Source organism: Felis catus, chromosome X (assembly GCF_018350175.1).
Source record: "Felis catus isolate Fca126 chromosome X, F.catus_Fca126_mat1.0, whole genome shotgun sequence".
Classification (NCBI taxonomy): domain Eukaryota; kingdom Metazoa; phylum Chordata; class Mammalia; order Carnivora; family Felidae; genus Felis; species Felis catus.
In genome coordinates, this window is record NC_058386.1 from 31,400,167 (window position 1) to 31,420,682 (window position 20,516).

Sequence of the window (20,516 nt, forward strand, 5' to 3'; positions counted from 1 at the left end):
GTAGGAATAGTCAGGTGATGCCAGCGGCACGCTGTATGTGCAGGGGCCTCCAAAGAGGATGCTCTTGCCACAGCAGAACATTTGCCAAGTAGCGTGAATATTAAGCCTATAGCAGCCGCTGGAATCAACCATACTTGTTTGCTGAAATTCATACAGACTTTTAGCACTTTTGCCAGTGTATCTATTTTTTTATAATTCTGTGTACTTGGTTTGGTTATTTAGTTTGAAAATATATTCGGAAATGCTGTTTTAAACACAGACTAGCAACTTCAGCTCTACTTGAGTGGTTGCCATGTGTGGTAATAACTGATCCAGTTGTATGCTTCCCTTTGTGAGAAGGCAATGTTCAATGTACTTCTCTCTCTGGCCACAGAGTCACTTGATGTTGATATCAATTGTAGAGGACTGAATTGTGTTTTAATTTAAGGAGGGTAATCAAGTAATTGTTGGTTCTATTTGTACGATCTGTAATTGCCTTCTGAGTCGTATCTGCCTGTGGGAGATTTCTTTGGTCAATGTGTAAGATTCTCTTGAATACACAATCTTTGAAATTCTGTTTTTTTTTTCATGGCAGCATGTTAACTTTATTTGAGAGTCTAGCATAAACTCATAGGTATGAGTATGATTGGAAGTCTTAGTTAAATAAGTTTTTAGTGTGCTATTTGCATCTCTGTGTAATATTTCACGTCAGCCTATTTTTGTGTGTATATTTGAGTACCCACTGCTAAAAAAGCTAACCTCTAGGTAAGGCAAGTAAAGACAGTTTACTTACGTCTATGAAGTAACCCATCTCTCACTTTGGTCTTTTTCCTTTCCTTTCCTTTTCCTTTCCTTTCCTTCCCTTCCCTTTCCCTTCCTTTTCCTTTCCTTTTCCTTTTCCTTCCCTTCCCTTCCCTTCCCTTCCCTTCCCTTCCCTTCCCTTCCCTTCCCTTCCCTTCCCTTCCCTTCCCTTCCCTTCCCTTCCCTTCCTCCCCTCCCCTCCCCTCCCCTCCCCTCCCCTCCCCTCCTCTGATGAGATTTGACTGTTACAAATCTTGTTCTCCTCTAAGAATGTGGACAGTGTGGCTAGCAATATGTGCTTAGGCCACAGGAGGAGACAGATAAGGAACAGAGGTTTTCGGTTACACCCAGGGGTAAGAAGGACTATTGTAGAGAATTGAATAGAGTTCTTAATTAGCAATGAACTCGGCCTGGAAAGAAAATCCTTTACATAGAAAGTGGCATTGCAGCTGGACCCTGACAACTTAGTGTATTTAAGTTACTTTTGACTTGCAAATGTTGTCATGAACTGATTTTCGGAATCTTTCCATTTTTGTGGCCTTCTTTTGGCGGGTCTCTATATCCTGGGCAGTAATTTTGGAAAATGGATCACAATTAGATTTTCTTTACTGATTTTTCATCTGTTTGCATAGATTTAAGGATTGTATTGATCCCTTATGAGAGGTAATAGAGTGTATCATCTTTGCTTTAAAAATAATTGATTGTAGGGGCGCCTGGGTGGCTCAGTCAGTTAAGTGTCCAACTTCAGCTCAGGTCATGATCTCACAGTTTGTGAGTTCAAGCCCCGCATCAGGCTCTGTGCTGACAGCTCAGAGCCTGGAGCCTGCTTCAGATTCTGCATATCCCTCTCTCTCTGCCCCTCCCATGCTCGCACTCTGTTTCTCTTTCTCTCTCAAAAATAAATAAACATTAGAAAAATTTAAAAAAAATTGATTGTAATTTTTTACAGGCTAATTATTGATGGTAAAAAGAATTACGATCCTTCACATAGGCAAGACTATGCTCTTTTTTTGAGATTTGAGTCTGTGGGAAGTAAAGATGGATTTCTGAGAGATGATAACAATAAAACCATCAAAAGTAAGTACAAAATGAACATAAGCATCAAATATGTACAGTTTAAATTGTTTAAAAGTTTTTACATAATATTTGTAGAGGCAATTTAATAAAAATATTACTGAATAGAACAAAAATGCAAACATTCAAGGGATCTTAATGTCTTTTGCGACATGTTAAGAAAGAAGTCAACCTCAGAGTCATTTCCATAAAAATTTTCCAAGTTAGAATTTAGATGACTTTATTATTTTTAAATGACATTTAGATAAACATGATATCTAGCGTGCATATGCCTTGCAGGCTATGTGTCAAGATGCGTTGTCCTTTTTATATTCTTAGGCAATATTAGATGGGCTCTAGTGAGGAAAAATGGAACAAGACTTGGGAGTTCAGCTTAGCCAGACAGATCAAAGAGAAAATAAAGATAGAGACAGGTGAGGGATTGAATCTAGAAAGATGAGTCCAGAAGATTTGTGTGTCAGGATGAGTGATATCATTGAGCAAGGTTCAACTGTTTTCCTAGCACAGAAGTTGCGTGTCTGCTCCTACTTGTGTCATGGTTTGTGACTTGAACTCTGTCTGCCTGTCATAGACAGAAGACTTGTTTGAGTCTTGCAAGTTAATCTGGTTTTGAATGGCTGGAGATGGAGATGCTAGGTTTGCATTAATGGTAATTTAGAGTCTGGGATTGGCTAGTAAGAGCATCATTGAAGAAATACACACTCTTCTTTTGGATTCTAGCTACAGTGCTCTCCCTACAAACCTGTTCTTTCATCCAATTAGAGCCCACAATGTATAGTTCCTACCTTCTCTCTAAACTCCGTGTTTATGTTATTGCCCAGATTATATTCCCTTGTCCATTAATTTAATCGTCTTTTTCCCTGTACACTTAAGTTTCTTGGCCCATATCCCATAGTGACTGAGTGGCAAACCTCTAACCTGATTAAATTCAACTCTTAGCCTACCCTGGGTCAGTACCGGGGAAGCTAATTGTGCTGGCGCAAACACAAAACCATGCCATGAGGTTTCACTTTTTAATCTGTAATCACTAGCCTCTAGTGGGTCCCACAATATGAGATCAGTATCACACACCTTCCCTTCTCCCCTCACACCTCCAAGACTTCCTCCTTCATCTTTACTCTAAACTTGTAAATACATTAAGTGACCTAGCAGACGTTTCCACTTGGTTATCTACTAGGCATCTCAAACCTAACATGTCCAGAAAAACCCTCCTGGTTTCCCCATAACCTGTCCCTCCTACAGTCTTTCCTTGTCTCAAGAGATGACCATTTTATCACTTCATTCGCTCAGGCCCAAAACCATTTATCGCGTGTTCACTTTCCTATTCTATTTCCAGTTCATCAGCAAATTTTGTTAAGTCTTCCCTCAAAACCCTATGTTAAATCTGTCCATTTCTCACCCTTCTTCTACTACTCTTACCCATCCACACATGGTTTCTTAGGGTTTTTGCAACGTGCCAAGCAAATTCCTACCTTAGAGTCTTTGTACGTGCTCTTCTGTTGTCTGCAATAAGCTTTTCCTGATTTTTGCAATATGATTTTGCAATATGAATTTTGTCCTAAGTTCCTTTATATTTTTGCTCACATGTCTCCCTATCAGAGAGGCCCTTTTGGACTTTACCATGTAAAAGAGCAGCACAAGACATTGTGCTCTGTTTTACCCTTGTAGGAGAGGATAAATAATTTTCCCTCTACCTCTGGGTTCTTGGTTGAGACCTTCCTTAATAAAAGACAGAGTAAGAGGGGAAAAAAACCAAAAAAGCAATAACAGAAATTTAATAACATGTATATATCTGGTATACATGGGAGAGACCCAGGAAAACTGAGTAACTCCCCCCAAATGCCCAAGCCATCACTTTAAATATCATCTACAGCTAAAGACATAGGATGTTGGGGTGTGGGAGCCAGTTATAAAAGTTTTCAGATAAATCACAGTAAGGCTGGGTATGGTTGTTAGGCAGATTTAAGTGTCTGCCTTCTTTGATAAGAGTTTCTTCCCTGTAGTTTTCAGAGCTTTTCGTGTGTCTGCTATTAAAAATAGTCAGCTTAAAATAATCCTTATGCCAAAGAGGCATATTTTTGGGTGCCAAGTTGTGCTCCCCTTCACCCTACATTACCTTTCTCCATATCACTTTTCCTTTCTGAAATGTTATTGTCAGTGTTGCCTCACTAGAATATAAAGTCCATGAGAGCCAAAAACGGTGTCTATTGTATTCACTGCTGTAGCCCCACGGTTTAGAGCAGTACCTGGCATACAGAAGGCACTCAGTAATTTTGTTGAATGGAAGATTGAATGAGCTACCCATGTCTCATCAGGTCTTTCAGATGACACTATTTGGACTGAGCAAATATATTCTGGATTCCCAACACTTTTTATGTTAAAAAGCTATTGTTTTTATAGGTGATCGATTTCGGAAAGTGGAATTAGCACTGACGGGCTCAGGACTTCCTGTCGTTCTACACTTTGATCCTGGAAATTTCCTTAATTTTGCACCTTGTTTTATGGGTGAACGTTCAGAGACGGTGTGTATTATGCAAAATCGATCCAAGTCACTTTCCGTGACGTACCGCTTTAAAAAAACTGCACATTTTAAAATTGATCCTGAAAGGGGCAAGATTGATGAAGGATGTATCCAGGTAAGATAATTATCCTATGCTTTCACATGCTTTGAATATTTTAATATTTGCTAAAAAGACATGTAGAGGATTAAAAACTTCATTTTGTTCCATCAAGATTATAAATTGTATCTCTTCTGTGGCCTAGTTATGAATACTTCTGTGTTGGCACTTATGCAGTATCCATAATTATTTGTTAAATGTCTTTCACATGCCAGGAAAAGAATTTGACACTGTAGGGAATGTAAAGCAGTACAAAACATGGTTATTGCCTCTAAGGACTTTTTTATTTTATTTTATTTTTTGGCACTGAGGGCATATTTATTTATCTATACCCCAGGAGGCAGGCCCCAAAACTGAAATATCCAACATGAAGCCTTGGCCTCCTGCCTTGGGTGGGTGTGGGCACAGGTCCTGAAGCCTTTGTCTAGGACAGTGGACACCAGACACCAGAGGTGGGATGCTCCTGGGCCAGTAACTGCTGAGAGCAGAAAAAAGCGAAAAGGAGGTAGGACCCAGCCACTTGTCCCAATCCCAGAGATGCTGAGAAGACTGCAAGATGCTTTGGGCGTCACCCCTACACTGAAGGTTGGCCAAGCTGGGATGCACACATGGGGGACAAGTGGAAGTCCATTGCTACAAGAGCCCACGCTACAGTTAACCCAAGGCAGAAGAGAGGGGGCTGGCAGATTTAGCTATGTGCGATCCAGGCCTTGCTCTCCTGTGAGGTGAGGTGGTATGGGGGAAACCAGCCACTGTAGTCTGACTGCTTGCTGAGGGGTGGGTTTCTGAGCCTTTTGCATGAGTGCATGCCCCTCGTCCTCCCAACTTTTCCGAGGCTGATGCGAAAGGCGCCCTGTAGCCACCAGTCGTGGGCATTATGTGCCTGAGGCATGGTGAAGGGTGGCCGGTGTCAGGGCAGGCTCGCCTCAGGTTTGTCATCGCCAGCATCAGGTGGGTAGGAGGTGTCTGAGCGCAGGTCCCAGCGCAGGGCTTGGGTCTCTGCACAGGTGCATATACTCCTGGAGTGACTCATGCAGGCCCACAGCCGGCATATCTAGCCACCACAGCCACACCATCCCCTTGCGCGGCGTCACGAGGTGGGTTTTGCATGGGCACTGCTCTTAGTGGAGTGGGGCCAGACTAGGATGCAGGACGCACAGCTCAGCTCCTTGTGGCTGTGGCTGCATCTGCTGTAGACTTGCTTCCTCTCCTCCTGGATCCCTGCTGGCCGCGTGCCAACCTTAGAGGCCATGTGGTAGTGGTGGCAGCCCCGCTCTGACACAGGTGGTGGTGCCCCCTGCCTTGGTGGAGGGCAGCTGGTTCATGGTCCTGCATTAAAGGATGCTGTCTCCTTTCCTCCAACGCTCCTCCTACTGAGGATTTTTTTTAATGTTCTAAGGAAGTATAAGACATAAATAAAAACAGTTATGGTTTAAGAAGAATGCAAAATGTGTGGCGCCTGGGTAGCTCTGTCGGTTAAGTGTCCAACTCTTGATTTGGCTCAGGTCATGATCTCACAGTTTGTGGGATCCAGCCCCATGTTGGGCTATGCGTGTACACTGTGGAGCCTGTTTGGGATTCTCCCTCCCTCTTCCTCTCTCTCCACCCCTTCCTGCTTGTATTCTCCCTCTCAAAATAAATAAGTAAACATTAAGAAAAAAAAAGAATGCAAAATGTGTTGCAAGAAGTCTGTAATAAGGTGATCTAGAAACTCAGAGGACAGTGTTTTTACTTCCAGCCAGGTAGCAAGGTCTTCCTATGATAGTAACATGAGCCTGACCTTGAAGGTTGAGTAGAATTTTCAAACTGGAAACTGATGATACTTAATTGACCTAGGCCTTTTCCTGCTGGTGTGGAGCCCACAAGTTGAACTCTGAGGAATACCAGTGAGTACCAGGTCAGGTTCTGTCTTTCTCACTACTGAGATAACTCTTGCCCTTATCCTCTAATCCACAGTTGACTGACTATGGTCCACAGGCCAAATCTGGCCTGTTGCCTGTATTTTTAAGTAAACTATTATGGGAACATAGCTGCTCTTATTGTCTGTTGTCTCTGTCTGCTTTCACACTTCAAAGGCAAGGTTGAATAGGTATGAGAGAACTGTGTTGACTTTAAAAATGTCTGGGTTTATTTGGGAATAGCAGAGAATTGTAATTCTAGACAAACAAGCTACGGTCAAACCCATAGGCTAGCCCGACAACCAAAGAGAGGATTTTATGGAGAAGGAGGAAGTTGGGAGTGGTTATTTTGAAGGAGAGTCCATTGGAGAAAAGTAGGAGTTCAGAGTGATGACGGTTTGCTCTTGGCTGAGTTGCTGGGGTAGTTGATTTCTCATAGGAAACGCAATGTACATCTTTTCCTGTTGGGACCTGTAACTGATGATTCTTTCCTGTCCATGATTCTTCCTGTAATTGAAGTCTAGTGTCAGGGCGTGAGAGCTCCTCCTTCTGGCCTCCCAACTCTATTGTAGTGAGGTTTCCCTTTATTAATTTTTACAGTTGTATGGCCCATAAAACCTAAAATATTTACTGTCTGGCCATTTACAGAAAAAGTGGAGCCTTGCTCTAAACAGTAGCAAGCATGAATGCTTTCAGTTTCAGTTCGGGTTTTTCTGTCACCATCTTTTCTCCACTGCATTGTGATATGGCTCATAAAGTTATTGATGGAAGCTTTCTCTCAGTTGCAATCAGGAACTATTGTATACATGTTTAAATGCATGCAGCTCATATTTATAACTCTTCCTGCTTCATTAGAATGACTCACTTCCATCCCCCCAAATTTGGATAGATTTAATCAGTCTTTATAGAATAACAACCGATGTTAACCACATTATGCAGAACGTTTGCTTTTTAACTGCTTCCTAGACTTTCTTTAGTTCAAGTCTCTTAAATCTACCAACTCAGCTTATTTTCTCCAGTGACATGTACATCTTTTAAAATGTGTCTGATAGCTAAGTTCCTAATATAATTTTTAAACTTATATGTTTTTGGCTTTCTCAAGCACTCATGAGTTTCAAATTAATAAAAAGTGAATGTAAGAAATGTGGAGGGTGGGGGCGCTGCTGGACAATTGTGACTTCCATAGACCGGTCAAATAGCCTTTAATTATTTAGATGTGTGATAAGATTATTCTTATTTTATCTATTTATTTTAAAGTTTACTTATTTATTTTGAGAGAGAGAGAAAATGAGCTGAGGAGGGGCGGCAGGGGAGGAACAGAGGATCTCAAGTGGACTCCACGCTGACAGCAGAGAGCCCAATGTGGGGCTTGAACTCATGAACCTTGAGATCATGACCTGAATCAAAGTCAGACGGTTAATCAAGTGAGCCACCCAGGTGCCCTTATTTTATTTATTTAAAAAATTTTTTTAACGTTTATTCAGTTTTGAGAGACTGAGAGAGACAGAGTGTGAGCAGGCGAGGGGCAGAGAAAGAGGGAGACACAGAATCTGAATCAGGCTTCAGGCTCTGAGCTGTCAGCACAGAGCCTGACATGGGGCTCGAACTGATGAACTGTGAGATCATGACCTGAGATGAAGTTGGGTGCTTAGCCGACTGAGCCACCCAGGCGCCCCATATTTTATTTTTAAAAGTTTATTTATTTTGAGAGAGAGAGAGAGAGACAGAGAGAGAATGCGTGAGTGTGGAAGGGGCAGACAGAGAGGGAGAGAGAATCCCAAACAGGCTCCACACTGTCAGTTCAGTCTGACGTGGGGCTTGGTTTTATGAATCACGAGATCATGACTTGAACTGAAACCGAGTTGGACACTTAACACACTGAGTCACCCGGGCGCCCCAAGATTATTCTTTTTAAAATAGTAGCTTATTAAAATATAATTCACATACCATAAAATTCAAACATTTAAAATGTACAGTTCCATGGTATTTAGTATAATTCCAGAGTTGTGCAACCATTAGCACTAATTGTACTACATTCTCGTCACCCCAAGAAGAAACCCTGTATCCAATAGCACTAACTTCTTCTCATTCTTCAGCCCGTGGCAACCGTGAATCTGTTTTCTAGGTCTATCAATTTCCCTGTTTTTGACATTGTATGTAAATATAATCATACAATATAAGGACTTTGTGCTTGGTTTCTTTGATTCAGCATTATATTTTCAAGTTGCATCACTGTTGAAGTATGTATCAGTACCTCATTCCTTTTATTGGCCAAATTATATTCCATTGTATGGATATACTACCTTTTCTTTACCTATTCATCAGTTTATGGGCATATGAATTGTTTCCACCTTATGGCTGTAGAAATAATGCTGCTATATACATTCATGTACACGTTTGTTTTTTTGTGCATGTGTACAAGTTTTTGTATGGACAGATTTTCCTGTGTATGTGTATATTGTTTTTTTACTATAGAAACAAAGTATGTAATTAAACCAAAGGAAACATTTAAAAGTTTTAGTGTAGATTGAAGTGTTCTGAAGGGATGTGGCAGTAAATACGCATTTTATATTTGCCTACCCTTCCCCAATTTTATGCTCACCATTTTTGTCGGTAGTTTTATTGAGTTATAAGTGACAAATAGGAATTGTATATGTTTAAAGTATACAACTGGATGTTTGTTATATGTATACAATGAGAAACAGTCAGCACAATCAAGCTAATTAACATATTAGTCATCTCATATTGTTATGAATTCTTTTGTATGGTGAGGACACTTAGATCTACCCTTTTAGTGAATTTCAAGTATACAATATAGTATTGTTAACTATAGTCACCATCTCCAGAACTTGCTTATTTTGCAGAACTAAGACTTTGTACCCTTTGGCCAACATCTTCTTATTTCCTGTTCCCTCCCACCCCTGGTAACCACCTTGTACTCTGCTTCTATCAGTTTAACTATTTTAGATTCCGCAGATAAGTGAGATCAGGCAGTATTTGTCTTTCTGTGTCTGGGTTATTTCACTTAATATAATGTTCTCTAAGTTCATCCGTGTTTTCACAAATGTCAGGATTTCCTTCTTTTTTATTTATTTATTAATTAATTAAAAATTTTTAACATTTATTTATTTTTGAGAGAGAGAGAGAGAGTGCAAGCGGGGGAGAGACAGAGGGAGCCAGGGAGACACAGAACTTGTAGCAGGCTCCAGGCTCTGAGCTGTCAGCATGGAGCCTGATGAGGGGCTTGAACCCATGAACCATGAGATCATGACCTGAGCTGAAGTCGGATGCTTGACTGACTAAGCCACCTAGTGCCCCAGGGTTTCCGTCTTTTTAAAGGTTGAATAATAATCCATTATTCTTCTGCATGTGGATATCCAGTTTTTCCAGCACTGTGTATTAAGGAGACTGTCTTTTTTCTGCTGTGTGTTCTTGGCAGTTTTGTTGTAGTCTGGTTGACTCTAAATGCATGGATTTATTTGTGGGCTCTCTATTCTGTTCATATGTTTATATGTCTTTTTTCATGCCAATGCCATACTGTTTTGATAACTGTACCTTTGTAATGTAGTTTGAAATCAGGAAGTGTGATATGTCCAGCTTTGTTTGTTTTGTTCAAAATTGCATTAGCTATTCAGAACCTTTCATGTTTACATTAGGAGCAAAAAGAATAAAATGCTAGGAGTAAATTTAACCAGAGAGCTGAAAGAGTTATACACTGAAAATTATGAAAATTTGTTGAAGGGAATTAAGACACAGATACAGAAAAGAACATCACAGGTGGAGAAGAACCATCTCCATGGTTTAGGAGAATTAATATTTTAAACATCTATACTACCCAAAGTGATCTACAAGTTTATTATAAACCTTGTCCATATCCCAACTGCATTCTTTAAAGAAATAGAAAAAAAATCTAGAAATTCATATGGACAGGTTTTCAGAGCTCTTCAGTATATACTAGTGAGTGAAATTGTTGAATCATGATAACTCTGTTTAACTTTTTGAGAAGCTATCATACTATTTTCCAAAGAAATTGCACCATTTCACAACTCTTACCAGTAAAGAATATGTATTCTAATGTTCTAATACCTCCACACCTTTGCCCATACTTGTTAATATCCTTCTTATTGGTTATATCCATCCTGATGGGCCCAAGTGGCTTATTTCAGTTTTCATTTACATTTCCCCAGTGACTAATGATGAATGTTTTTTCATATGCTTATTTTACATTTGTATATCTTCTTTACAGAAATGTTTATTCACGTCTCTGATAGTCAGAATAATGTCAACCTAAAAATGTCCCTATCCTAATCTGTAGGATTTGTGAATATGTGGTATTCCATGGCAAAAGGAGGATTTAGGTTTTAATTGGAAGTAATGTTGATAATCAGTTGACTCTAAAATGGGGAGGTTATCTTGGATTGTTTGTGTGGACCCAGTATAGTCACAGGGGTACTTAAAAGTGGAAATAGGAGGCATTAAAAGTGTCAGTGATATGATGTGAAAAATATTTGCATGTCCATTGCTGGCTTTGACAATGGAAGGGAAAGGTGATGAGCCAGGGAATGTGATGGCCTCTATCTAGAAGGTAGGAAAAGATAAAGAAATAGATTTTCCACTAGAGCCTTCAGAAATGAACACTGTCCTGCTGAAATCTTAGTTTTGGCCCATGGAGATTTGTGTTAGACTTCTGACCTGTAGAAGTAGAAGATAAGTTGAGCAGTTTTAGCCCACAGAGTTGTTTGTAATTTGTTATTGTAACAATAGGAAACTAACACAATATTCTTTATCCATTTTTAATTGGAATATTTATCCTTTTGTTGTTGAATTGCAAAAGTTCTTTATGTATTCTGGATACAAGTCCTTTGTCAGATATATAAATTGCAAATATTTTCTCCCTTTCTATGGGTTGTTTTCTCACTTTACTTTTTTGTCCTTTGAAGTACAAAAGTTTTGAAGCTTGATTAAGTCCAATTTATCTTTGTTTTTCTTTTTGCCATTTGTGCTTTGAGTATCCTATCTTGGTAGTTATACAGTATCCAAGGTCATTAAGATTTGTTCCTGTGTTTTCCTCTAAGAAATTTAGCTTATGCATTTAAATGTGTTATCCATTTTGAGTTGTATATAGGTTTATTTAGGGGTCCAGATTTGTTCTTTTACATATAGTTGTCCAGGTATCTCAGAATCAAGGTATTCTCTAACTTCCCCTGAGATTTCTTCGACCCATTGGTTACTTAGGGGTGTATTGTTTAACTTACAGATATTTGTGAGTTTCCCATATTTCCTTCCCTTTATTTGTTCTTTTTAATAATTTATATACTTTATTGATAGTTTCTATTTTGTGAGATGTTTTCATGCCTTTTCTAAAATTTTTTTAATTGAGATATAATTGATATATAATCTTAGTTTCAGGTGTACAACGTAATGACATTTGTATATATTATAAAATGATCACCATAATAAGTCTATCATCCATCACCATATATTGTAACATAATTTTTTTTTCTTGTGATAAGAACTCTTCAGATTTACTCTTGTAGCAACTTTCAAATATGTGATACGGTATTAACTATACTCACCATGCTGTACATTATATCCTCAGGATTTATTAATTTTTTTGTTTTTTTTTTTGTTTTTTTCCAATATATGAAGTTTATTGTCAAATTGGTTTCCATACAACACCCAGTGCTCATCCCAAAAGGTGCCCTCCTCAATACCCATCACCCACCTTCCCCTCCCTCCCACCCCACCATCAACCCTCAGTTCTCAGTTTTGAAGAGTTTCTTATGCTTTGGCTCTCTTCCACTTTAACTTCTTTTTTTTTTTTTTTCCTTTCCTTCCCCTATGGGTTTCTGTTAAGTTTCTCAAGGATCCACATAAGAGTGAAACCATATGGTATCTGTCTTTCTCTGTATGGCTTACTTCACTTAGCATCACACTCTCCAGTTCCATCCACGTTGCTACAAAGGGCCAGATTTCGTTCTTTCTCATTGCCATGTAGTACTCCATTGTGTATATAAACCACAATTTCTTTATCCATTCATCAATTGATGGACATTTAGGCTCTTTCCATAATTTGGCTATTGTTGAGAGTGCTGCTATGAACATTGGGGTACAAGTGCCCCTATGCATCAGTACTCCTGTATCCCTTGGGTAAATTCCTAGCAGTGCTACTGCTGGGTCATAGGGGAGGTCTATTTTTAATTTTCTGAGGAACCTCCACACTGTTTTCCAGAGGGGCTGCACCAATTTGCATTCCCACCAACAGTGCAAGAGGGTTCCCGTTTCTCCACATCCTCGCCAGCATCTATAGTCTCCTGATTTGTTCACTTTGGCCACTCTGATTGGCGTGAGGTGATATCTGAGTGTGGTTTTGATTTGTATTTCCCTGATGAGGAGCGACGTTGAGCATCTTTTCACATGCCTATTGGCCATCCGGATGTCTTCTTTAGAGAAGTGTCTATTCATGTTTTCTGCCCATTTCTTCACTGGATTATTTGTTTTTCGGGTGTGGAGTTTGGTGAGCTCTTTATAGATTTTGGAGACTAGCCCTTTGTCTGATATGTCATTTGCAAATATCTTTTCCCATTCCGTTGGTTGCCTTTTAGTTTTGTTGGTTGTTTCCTTTGCTGTGCAGAAGCTTTTTATCTTCTTGAGGTCCCAAGTAGTTCATTTTTGCTTTGAATTCCCTTTCCTTTGGGGATGTGTCAAGTAAGACATTGCTGTGGCTGAGGTCAGAGAGGTCTTTTCCTGCTTTCTCCTCTAGGGTTTGGATGGTTTCCTGTCTCACATTCAGGTCCTTTATCCATTTTGAGTTTGTTTTTGTGAATGGTGTGAGAAAGTGGTCTAGTTTCAATCTTCTGCATGTTGCTGTCCAGTTCTCCCAGCACCATTTGTTAAAGAGACTGTCTTTTTTCCATTGGATATTCTTTCCTGCTTTGTCAAAGATAAGTTGGCCATACGTTTGTGGGTCTAGTTCTGGGGTTTCTATTCTATTCCATTGGTCTATGGGTCTGTTTTTGTGCCAATACCATGCTGTCTTGATTACACCTTTGTAGCAGAGGCTAAAGTCTGGGATTGTGATGCCTCCTGCTTTGGTCTTCTTCAAAATTACTTTGGCCATTCGGGGCCTTTTGTGGTTCCATAGGAATTTTAAGATTGCTTGTTCTAGTTTCGAGAAGAATGCTGGTGCAATTTTGATTGGGATTGCATTGAATGTGTAGATAGCTTTGGGTAGTATTGGCATTTTGACAATATTTATTCTTCCAACCCATGAGCATGGAATGTTTTTCCATTTCTTTATATCTTCTTCAATTTCCTTCATAAGCTTTCTATAGTTTTCAGCATACAGATCTTTTATATCTTTGGTTAGATTTATCCCTAGGTATTTTATGCTTCTTGGTGCAATTGTGAATGGGATCAGTTTCTTTGTCTTTCTATTGCTTCATTATTAGTGTATAAGAATGCAGCTGATTTCTGTACATTGATTTTGTATCCTGCAATTTTGCTGAATTCATGTATCAGTTCTAGCAGACTTCTGGTGGAGTTTATCGGATTTTCCGTGTATAATATCATGTCATCTGCAAAAAGTGAAAGCTTAACTTCATCTTTGCCAATTTTGATGCCTTTGATTTCCTTTTGTTGTCTGATTGCTGATGCTAGCACTTCCAACACTATGTTAAACAACAGCAGTGAGAGTGGACATCCCTGTTGTCTTCCTCATCTCAGGGCGAAAGCTCTCAGGTTTTCCCCATTGATGATGATATTAGCTGTGGGCTTTTCATAAATGGCTTTGATGATGTTTAAGTATGTTCCTTCTATCCCGACTTTCTTGAGGGTTTTTATTAAGAAAGTTGCTGAATTTTGTCAAAGGCCTTTTCTGCATCGATTGACAGGATCATATGGTTCTTCTCTTTTTTTTATTAATGTGATGTATCACATTGATTGATTTGCGAATGTTGAACCAGCCCTGCATCCCAGAATGAATCTGGCTTGATCATGGTGAATAATTCTTTTTATATGCTGTTGAATTCGATTTGCTAGTATTTTATTGAGAATTTTTGTATCCATATTCATCAGGGATATTGGCCTGTAGTTCTCTTTTTTTACTGGGTCTCTGTCTGGTTTAGGAATCAAAGTAATACTGGCTTCATAGAATGAGTCTGGGAGTTTTCCTTCCCTTTCTATGTTTTCGAATAGCTTGAGAAGGATAGGTATTATCTCTGCTTTAAACGTCTGGTAGAACTCCCCCGGGAAGCCAACTGGTCCTGGACTCTTATTTGTTGGGAGATTTTTGATGACTGATTCAATTTCTTCGCTGGTTATGGGTCTGTTCAAGCTTTCTATTTCCTCCTGATTGACTTTTGGAAGCGTGTGGGTGTTTAGGAATTTGTCCATTTCTTCCAGGTTGTCCAGTTTGTTGGCATATAATTTTTCATAGTATTCCCTGATAATTGCTTGTATTGCTGAGGGATTGGTTGTAATAATTCCATTTTCATTCATGATTTTATCTATTTGGGTCATCTCCCTTTTCTTTTTGAGAAGCCTGGCTAGAGGTTTATCAATTTTGTTTATTTTTTCAAAAAACCAACTCTTGGTTTCGTTGATCTGCTCTACAGTTTTTTTTAGATTCTATATTGTTTATTTCTCCTCTGATCTTTATTATTTCTCTTCTGCTGGGTTTAGGCTGCCTTTGCTGTTCTGCTTCTATTTCCTTTAGGTGTGCTGTTAGATTTTGCATTTGGGATTTTTCTTGTTTCTTGAGATAGGCCTGGATTGCAATGTATTTTCCTCTCAGGACTGCCTTCGCTGCATCCCAAAGTGTTTGGATTGTTGTATTTTCATTTTCATTTGTTTCCATGTATTTTTTAATTTCTAATTGCCTGGTTGACCCCTTCATTCTTTAGTACGGTGTTCTTTAACCTCCATGCTTTTGGAGGTTTTCCGACGTTTTCCTTGGTTGATTTCAAGCTTCATAGCATTATGGTCTGAAAGTATGCATGGTATGATTTCAATTCTTGTATACTTATGAAGGGCTGTTTTGTGACCCAGTATGTGATCTATCTTGGAGAATGTTCCATGTGCACTCGAGAAAAAAGTATGTTCTATTGCTTTGGGATGCAGAGTTCTAAATATATCTGTCAAGTCCATCTGATCCAATGTATCATTCAGGGCCCTTGTTTCTTTATCGACCGTGTGTCTAGATGATCTATCCATTGCTGTAAGTGGAGTGTTAAAGTCCCCTGCAATTACCACATTCTTATCAATAAGGTTGCTTATGTTTGTGAGTAATTGTTTCATATATTTGGGGGCTCCTTTATTCGGCGCATAGACATTTGTAATTGTTAGCTCTTCCTGATGGATAGACCCTGTGATTATTATATAATGCCCTTCTTCATCTCTTGTTACAGTCTTTAATTTAAAGTCTAGTTTGTCTGATGTAAGTATGGCTACTCCAGCTTTCTTTTGACTTCCAGTAGCATGATAAATAGTTCTCCATCCCCTGACTCTCAATCTGAAGGTGTCCTCAGGTTTAAAATGAGTCTCTTGTAGACAGCAAATAGATGGCTCTTGGTTTTTTATCCATTCTGATACCCTGTGTCTTTTGGTTGGTGCATTTAGTCCATTTACATTCAGTGTTATTATAGAGAGATATGGGTTTAGAGTCATTGTGCTGTCCGTAGGTTTCATGCTTGTAGCGATGTCTCTGGTACTTTGTCTCACAGGATCCCCCTTAGGATCTCTTGTAGGGCTTGTTTAGTGGTGATGAGTTTCTTGTAGGGCTTGTTTAGTGGTGATGAGTTCCTTCATTTTTTGTTTGTTTGGGAAGACCTTTATCTCTCCTTCTATTCTAAATGACAGACTTGCTGGATAAAGGATTCTCGGCTGCATATTTTTTCTGTTCATCACATTGAAGATCTCCTGCCATTCCTTTCTGGCCTGCCAAGTTTTAGTAGAGATGGGTCACGAGTCTTATTGGTCTCCCTTTATATGTTAGAGCACATTTATCCCTAGCTGCTTTCAGAATTTTCTCTTTATCCTTGTATTTTGCCAGTTTCATTATGATATGTCGTGCAGAAGATCGATTCAAGTTACGTCTGAAGGGAGTTCTCTGTGCCTCTTGGATTTCAATGCCTTTTTCCTTCCCCCGATCAGGGAAGTTCTCAGCTATGATTTCTTCAAGTACACCTTCAGCATCTTTCCCTCTCTCTTCCTCCTCTGGAATACCAAGTATGTGTAGATTATTTCTCTTTAGTGCATCACTTAGTTCTCTAATTTTCCCCTCATACTCCTGGATTTTTTTATCTCTCTTTTTCTCAGCTTCTTCTTTTTCCATAATTTTATCTTCTAGTTCACCTATTCTCTCCTCTGCCTCTTCAATCCGAGCCGTAGTTGTCTCCATTTTATTTTGCAACTCATTGATAGCATTTTTTAGCTCCTCCTGACTGTTCCTTAATCCCTTGATCTCTGTAGCAAGAGATTCTCTGCTGTCCTTTATACTGTTTTCAAGCCCAGCGATTAATTTTATGACCATTATTCTAAATTCACTTTCTGTTATATTGTTTAAATCCTTTTTGATCAGTTCGTTAGCTGTTGTTATTTCCTGGACGTTTTTCTGAGGTGAATTCTTCCATTTCATCATTTTGGATAGTCCCTGGAGTGGTGCAGGACTGTGGGGCACTTCCCCTGTGCTGTCTTGAATAACTTGAGTTTGTGGGCGGGGCCGCAATCAGACCTGATGTCTGCCCCCAGCCCACTGCTGGGGCCACAGTCAGACTGGTGTGTGCCTTCTCTTCCCCTCTCCTAGGGTCGGGATTCACTGTGGGGTGGCGCGGCCCGTCTGGGCTACTTGCACACTGCCAGGCTTGTGGTGCTGGGGATCTGGCATATGAGCTGGGGTGGATCCACAAGGTGCACAAGGGTGGGAGGGCCAGGCTCAGTTCGCTTTTGTTTGGGAGATCTGCTGAGGGAGTCAGATCCACCAGAGGGATGGATCAGCATAAGTGCAGCGTTGGGTGTTTGTGAGTTACAAGCAAGTTCCCTGGCAGGAACTGGTTCCCTTTTGGATTTTGGCTGGGGGATAGGCGAGGGAGATGGCGGTGGCGAGCACCTTTGTTCCCCGCCAAGCTGAGCTCTGTCGTCCAGGGCTCAACAGCTCCCTCCCTTTGTCCTCCAGCCTTCCCACTTTCTGAGCAGAGCTGTTAACTTATGACCTCCCAGATGTCAAGTCCCGCTTGCTGTGGGAACACACTCTGTCCGGCCCCTCCGCTTTTGCAAGCCACATATGGGGGCTCTGCCCCGGCTCCCTCCCGCCAGTCCTTGGAGTGCGCACCGCCTCTCTGCCCTTCCTACCCTCTTCCGTGGGCCTCTCGTCTGTGCTTGGCTGTGGAGACTCCGTTCTGCTAGTCTTCTGGCGGTTTTCTGGGTTATTCAGGCAGGTGTAGGTGGAATCTAAGTGATCAGCAGGACGCGCCGTGAGCCCAGCGGCCTCCTACACCGCCATCTTCCCAGGATCCCCGATTTATTAATTTTATAACTGGAAATTTGTACCTTTAACCCCCTTCATCCATTTTGCCCATCCTCCTCCCCTTGCCCTTGTAACCACCAGTGTGTACTGTGTATGTGTGAGTTTGGTTTTTTGTTTGTTTTTTGTGTTTAGATTCCACATGTGAGTCAGTCATATGGTATTTGTTTTTCTGTGTCTGACTTATTTCACTTAGCATAATGCCCTCAAAGTACATCCATGTTGTCAAAAATAGCAAGATTTTGTTCTTATTTTATTGGCAAATAATATTCTGTTGTATACGTATACTGTATTTTCTTTGTCTCTTCATCCTTTGGTGGACGGTCAGGTTGTTTCAATGTCTTGGCTCTTGTAACTAATGCTGCAATGAGTTAGTGTTTTGAGTGTTTTGAATTAATGTTTTTATTTTCTTTGGATGAATACCCAGAAGTGGAAATTCTGGGTTGTATGGTAGTTCTATTTTTGATAGATTGAAGAACTCCATCCTGTTTTCCATAGTAGTTGCATCATTTTACATTCCTACCAACAGTACAGGAGGGTTCCCTTTTCTCTACATCCTTGCCAACACTTGTTATTTCTATTTCTTGTTTTTTTGATAATACCCATTCTCGGGTGTGACATGGTACTTCATTGTGGTTTTGATTTGCAGTTCCCTGATGATTAGTGATGTTGAGTGATGGTGATTAATGAGTGATATTTTCTCCCATCCCCTAGGTTGCCTTTTCATTTTGTGGATGGTTTCCTTTGCTGTGCAGAAGGCTTTGTTTGATGTATTCCCGCTTGTTCCTTATATCTTTAGACATATTTTCCATTAGTTGAGCATATTTATAATAGTCAACTTATCCTCTTTGGTAAGTTTAACATTTGAGTTTCGTCAAGGCAGTTTCTATTGATTGGAGCTTTTCTGTGTATTGGCTATACTTTCCTATTTCTTTTCATGCCCTGTAATTTTTTGTTGAAAACTGGGCATTTTAAATGATAGTATTTGGCAACTCTGGAAATCAGATACCCCCAAGATTTATTGTCATTGCTATTTGTTTCTGTTGTTCTTTGTCTTTAGTGCTTTTTTTTAGACTGAGTCTGTAAAGGTTGTTTTCTTTGTTATGTGTAGCCAATCAAGGATCTTCTCAGTTAATTTTGGGGTCAGTGAATGATTGGGCAGAGCTTCTCTTAAATTCCATGAATCAGTAAGTCTCACAGCCTTTGCTAAGAGCTTTTGTGTAAGTGTATTGGGTGGGGCAAATCTTCAGTGTTCTGTCAGGTAGTTTACAACTCTTTTTGGCCTTTAATTCCTTCTTGTACAACATCTCAAAGTGAGGCAAAAGTGAGAAATTGGAGCTTTCTCAAATCTTTCCTGGGCATGTAAACCATCATCTAGATTCACAGGAATGTGTCAGAGCTTTTCAAATGCCTTCTGAATGTTTTCGTTTTTTGTTTCTCTTTTCCTTTCTTTTTCCTTTTTTGTTTTGTTTTGCCTCTTATTTTCCTCTTATTAGCTGTGATTAACAATTGCTGCTGATTTTGTAAAAAAAAATTTTAATGTTTGCTCATTTTTGAGAGAGAGAGAGAGAGAGAGAGAGAGAGAGAGTGCGTGCATGAGTGGGAGAGGGTCAGAGAGAGAGAGAGGGAGACACAGAATCCGAAGCAGGCTTCAGGCTCTGAGCTGTCAGCACAGAGCCCATGTGGGGCTCAAACTCATGAATCATGAGATCAGGACCTGCACCAAAGTCAGATGCTTAATTGCTTAACCGACTGAGCCACCCAAGTGCCCTGCTGCTGATTTTTTGATGGGCCGGGAGGAGAAGGGGGTTCAGTGGAGAGAATTGTTCACAAAGAATGAGCTCTGAACCAGGTCAATGAAAATTATACCCTTATAATAGGCTTTTTGGCTAACTTCTAGACTGGACATAGAGGGACAATTCTCTGGTGGTGGGGCTTTTGCAGAGCTCCAAATCTGTTCTTTTCCCTCCTGTCTACTCGGCTAATGGTTTTCACAGCTGCCATAGTTGCAAGGCTATTTTCAAAGACAGCACAAAACTGGGAATAGGAGCATCGGATCACAGTGTCTAAAAATGCCATGAAGCCTGTTATGCTTTCAGAAATTCAGCTATTTTTTTCTTAAATAAATACTTCTGGGATTTTTTATAAGCTTTTAGGTAATTTTTAAATTTGGGTAAAGTTGATTTTGACAATTATTCCAGTGGTCTCTTCCTGTTTGTGGAGGAGGGGGTATTTGGAGATCCTTAATTTGCTATCCTTCAAGCGCTTCAATACTATCATTCTTAATAATTTCTCAAAGAATTTTCCAATAATATATATCTTAAATGTTTGTCAATGCCGTATATCGAATTTCTAAGCCACTTTCATGTCACGGTGATGAACTAGCTCTCCGTAAAATTTTATAAAGTTTGTTTTATTTGCTTTTTATTTTTTCCAACAGTATAATATTATTTTTTAGAATCCATTTGGACTGATATAACAAAATGCCATAGATTGTATGGTTTATAAACAACAGAAATTTATTTCTCACCCTTCTGGAGGCTAGGAGTCCTAGATCAGGGCACCAGCACAGTTGGGTGAGGATCCTCTTCCTGGTTGTAGACTTCTTGTTGTATTCTTACATGG

The 20,516-nt window shown here is 39.8% G+C and overlaps 1 protein-coding gene across 4 annotated transcripts in view; it reads left to right on the forward strand.

The window, feature by feature from the left end:
• Positions 1–20,516, forward strand: part of CFAP47 (cilia and flagella associated protein 47) — a 566,822-nt gene that overhangs the window by 23,384 nt on the left and 522,922 nt on the right. For all 4 annotated transcript variants that reach the window (XM_045050610.1, XM_045050613.1, XM_045050612.1 and 1 more), the window contains exons 7-8: positions 1,730–1,857; positions 4,255–4,490. In XM_045050610.1, coding sequence (XP_044906545.1) covers positions 1,730–1,857; positions 4,255–4,490 — 364 coding nt within the window. The remainder of the gene's footprint in view (positions 1–1,729; positions 1,858–4,254; positions 4,491–20,516) is intronic.